This window comes from Bos indicus, chromosome 26 (assembly GCF_029378745.1).
Source record: "Bos indicus isolate NIAB-ARS_2022 breed Sahiwal x Tharparkar chromosome 26, NIAB-ARS_B.indTharparkar_mat_pri_1.0, whole genome shotgun sequence".
Lineage (NCBI taxonomy): Eukaryota > Metazoa > Chordata > Mammalia > Artiodactyla > Bovidae > Bos > Bos indicus.
The window spans coordinates 46,620,620-46,624,864 of NC_091785.1; the positions used below are offsets into that span (position 1 = coordinate 46,620,620).

A 4,245-nucleotide genomic window follows, 5' to 3' on the forward strand; every position below is an offset into this window, starting at 1 on the left:
TCTGGGCCCCACTAGAGTGTTCTCCAGACAAAAGGGACATCAACAGCCGACAGAGACAAACCTTTGGGAGGCTGGGCTGCTAAAGAGAAGCAAGGAGAGATGGACATGATGAAGCAGGGACACCTCTCCCATGGGGACCAGAGGAAGGAAAACAGGTGTGCCTGAAAATCTGACAGAGGAAGGATGGGGAGCTACCCGCAAAGTAAGCAGTGGGGCCACGTTTGAGAATAAAGGAAAAGGGTATGGGTTAAAGATGCGAGGAAGAGGACCAGTCCTATTTAGGACTCCTAGGCAGGGCAGCCACCAGAAAACTTGTCATGTCTACAGAGACAGTGTGTTTAACACTGTGAGGACATTCTGAAGATCTCTTAACTGGCAGACCGATGGTTCTGGCTGCTGTTTCTTGACAGAAACAAGAAAAATCAGGGGCATGCTTCCCAAAGAAGGTACTACTGTCCTCCTCCCCTGCAGCGATGGGGATGGTGATCTGAAAGGCCTTAGGGTCTTCCCATCTCCTAAGCCTTTGCAATTAGAAATCTTCCAGAAGGGGGCGCAGGGAGAGATGAGGCACTGACTTCAATGATCTGGTTGGGTCTGTTGCTTTCCTGTCCTTGGCCAAATGACCAGGATTTCTGGCTCTACTCACTCCAAAGGCAGAAATAGGTGTAGTTCGAGTAGTTCACCAACCACTTCCCAACAGGCTGTTACTTCTTAGAGGAGAATCCCGTGTGCCAATAGAGGACCCTCCCTTCCACTACTTGTGAAACAGTTCCACAAACTGGTTGTTTTACATTAAATTCTAAATTACAACCTGAGCGGCCTAAGACCACAGGAGAGAGACAGGGAACTCCAGCCTGGCCCCCTTTTCCCCCAGAGCTCCCGTCTTTTCACTCTAACCTCTAGCGCCACCCGCGGGCCGCCTCCTGCTCCCTCCTCATCTCCAAAAGTGCGGAGACATTGGGGAAGTCCCAGGGGAGACCGATTTCTCCAACATGGGTATTACCACCGCGGGCGCTGAATTTCGGGGCCCCTCTAATTATCTCTGAACGTTGATCATCGCTCCTCCGAGCGAGGGCACGTGGGGTACAGGGGCTCCTGGTCTTCCCCGCATCAGCCTCCGCGCGGGGAAGCGAAGCCGGGAGCCAGGGCCCGAGGGAGGGCGTCGGGCGCCCCACCCGGACGTCCCTGTTTTCCCTGCGTCCTGGGAAACCCAGCGGAGGGTTTTGCCACCCACGGCACCCTGTGCCCAAGGCCACCGCGCAGCCTAGCTGGGCCGCATCTCGGGCTCCCTAGATGAGCGAGGTGTCCTGAGCTTCCAGCGTCTCCAGCCTCCTCTACAGTGGGGTCTGATCCACCTCGAAGCAGATCGCGGGGGGACATCCGACGACTCCAGCGCCACGGTCCGCTTCCAGCCAGGCCTGCCCTCCCGCCTTCGCGTCCTCCGCCGCCGCGCTGCCTCGACCCCTCGACTCTGTGCCTCACACAGCGGGCCTTAGCTCCTTGCCGGGTGTCCCCCAAGACGCCGGGAGGGAGTCTCTGGCGGGCGAGCAAGGGGACACCGCGTTGGAAGGGAATCCCACGCTGCACCCTTGGGGCCTGAAGGAGGACACGCGGTGGCTGCTGGAGGGTGCGGACAACCAGGGCCGCGGGGCCCTAAAGGTCTGACGGGGTGGTATCGCCGGGGGCCCGGGGTGCAGGTGTCAGGCGGCGCAGGAGACACGGGGTCTGGGAATTACCGGAGCTACTCGGCCCGAGCGCATCTGGACCTGGGCGGGGCGGAAAGCTGACCCTGGGCGGGGATGCAGACAGCACTCCTCCAAAGCTGTCGCGGGCGGGGGCTCGGTGCGCCGACACTCACCTGGGTCTCTGGCCCCCGACGGCATTTAAAGGGCGGAGGGCGAGGCCCGGCCGCCACACCTGGAGCTGCTGCGGGCGGCCGCACTGGATGGTGCGCCCGTGAGCTTGGGCGCCGAGCCACCTGCCCCGGCCCGGGAGCGGCAGGACATGGCCGAGTACGGCGACGGCTCGGGGCCCTCTGCGGCCCCGCAGAGCCAGGCCCGGGCGGCCGCGCGCCCCTCTGGATACGCGCGCGGAGATTTGGGCGCAGCGGGCGCCGGCCCGCGCCTGTGGCTGAACGCGCCCGCTCTCAGCTCCGCGCCCTACGCGCCGGGCCCAGTGCCCGCGGCCCCCTTCGGAGCCCCCGGCCCGCTCCTCGCGGCCCCCGGCGGCCTGGCAGGCGCCGACCTGGCGTGGCTGAGCCTGCCCGGCCAACAGGAGCTGCTGAGGCTGGTGCGGCCGCCCTACTCGTACTCGGCGCTCATCGCCATGGCCATCCAGAGCGCGCCGCGGCGCAAGCTGACGCTCAGCCAGATCTACCAGTACGTGGCCGGCAACTTCCCCTTCTACAAGCGCAGCAAGGCGGGCTGGCAGAACTCCATCCGCCACAACCTGTCCCTCAACGACTGCTTCAAGAAGGTGCCCCGCGACGAGGACGACCCAGGTAACAGAGGCGCGCCCCCTTGCGAGTCCAGGACTCCGGGCTGCGGGCACTCGAGGGACCCGGCGGTCCTGGACCGTCCAGACTTCCCAGCTAGGGGAGCCGAGGCGGGAGGAGGGTGGGGAGCCGCGCACGGGCTCCAGGAAGCCGGCAGACCCCCGCAGCCCTGACTTCACATCCAGGGCAACTGAGTCTCTAATTCTCGGCGCGCTCTCCAGAATGAAGAAGCCCGGGAGAGCTAGCCTGCCGGGGCGACCTTAGGAATTGCCTCTCTCGGGGGCGCATGTCCTCTGCTTAAGGTGGGGAAGACGGCGGCTCTCCCCACGAAGGTTAAGACAAAGGCGATGCCGCTTTGGGAGGCTGCAGAGAGGCCTGGCGAGGTGTGCTCCGCCCCACGGGCGAAGCGGTGGCCCGAGGAGAGCAGGTTCCTTTCTTCATTTCATAGGCCTTCTCTCTGGCCTTGCCCTCTGCGAGGCTCTGTATTTCCCGGGCATCGTCCTTCGCTGTGGACGCCCGATCCGGTACACAGCGTCCCCTCAAGGTTTGGGGTGGGGGTAAGGGTTCATGGAGGGGCCGGTGGGAATCCTTCTGGAGCTGACCTCCATTTCTCACCTTCTCACCCATCACCTCGGCCAGACCCCGATTTTTCTGAGCCGGTCCCTTTCTTCTTCCGCAGGTAAAGGCAATTACTGGACCCTGGATCCAAACTGCGAGAAGATGTTTGACAACGGGAACTTCCGAAGGAAGAGGAAGCGGAGGGGGGAGGCGGGCGCAGTCGCACCCTCGGGTCCCCGGAGCCAGGCCGGAGCCAGGGCGCCAGAGCTGGAGCCCCTGGGCGCCGCCTCCCCGGACCTGCGGGCCTCGGCGTCCCCGCCCGCGCCCGAGGCCGCAGCCTGCTTCTCCAGTTTGGCCTCGGCCGTGGGCGCCCTAGCTGGCGGCTTCAACCCCTTACCCGGGGGCCTGGCGGGAGACTTTTCCTTCGGGAGACCCGCGACGATCGCCACTCACAGCCCCCAGGTCCCCCGCCCCGCGCCCGGCTTCGCCGCTGGCCAGCAGACGGCGGCCACCGGCTTCCGCGTCAGTCACTTCGTCTACACCCGGGAAGGGACCGAAGTTTGATGGAAGGCCGGGGAGTGTTCCCGAGTGCGGGGTCCACAGGCGCTGAGCTCAAGGCCCCACGAGCGCCCCGGCAGGGGTCAGGGCAGGGCTGGGGTGCAGGGCCCAGGGTCCCCGCTGCCGTGCACCCCTCACCCAGCGACCATCCAGGTGGGGCGAGTGGGCGCTCCCCCTGTCCTTCCAGTTTGGCCTGTCCCTGGAACCCATGCTCCCAGAGGGTTCCATCTGAAAGGGGCGACAGGCTGGCGCTCACCCCAGATTTTCCGAGGGGAGCCTGACCCACCCCCAAAGATACTTTGGTGTCTTAGACAGGTGCTACTGGGGACCCCCGGGCCCGTCTGGGTGGGATTTTTTCCCACCTTTCCAGCCTGGCCCACCCGGCGCACAGGCCCTTTCCTTGGTGCTCCAGGGAAGCCCGCGGGGTTTAGGAGCACCCCCGGGAGGCCGAGTGGGTCCCCTCACCCTCAGCGGCGTGTGCGGTCGGTCAGCCATCGAGGGTGGTCTGGAACTGAAGTCTAGTAAGAGGGACTTCCTGATGGCTGACGCTGCATTGGTCCTGCGAACCCCAGCTCCTTCCCTGCCACTCAGCTCCCACCTCCCTCACCGGGTCCTAGGGCCAGGTCATCACCTCG

The 4,245-nt window shown here is 64.6% G+C and overlaps 1 protein-coding gene across 1 annotated transcript; it reads left to right on the forward strand.

The window, feature by feature from the left end:
- Positions 1-2,004: 2,004 nt before the first annotated feature.
- Positions 2,005-3,616, forward strand: FOXI2 (forkhead box I2). Its single transcript, XM_019988613.2, has 2 exons — positions 2,005-2,500; positions 3,174-3,616. The coding sequence occupies exons 1-2, from the start codon at positions 2,005-2,007 to the stop codon at positions 3,614-3,616; spliced, it is 939 nt and encodes a 312-aa protein (XP_019844172.2).
- Positions 3,617-4,245: the final 629 nt, after the last annotated feature.

Bases quoted from the DNA above. Each gene is read 5' to 3' on its own strand.
- FOXI2 (XM_019988613.2), top strand. From the start codon at position 2,005: ATGGCCGAGTACGGCGACGGCTCGGGGCCCTCTGCGGCCCCGCAGAGC. The intron at 2,501-3,173 runs GTAACAGAGGCG...CTTCTTCCGCAG, and splicing joins CCGCGACGAGGACGACCCAG to GTAAAGGCAATTACTGGACC.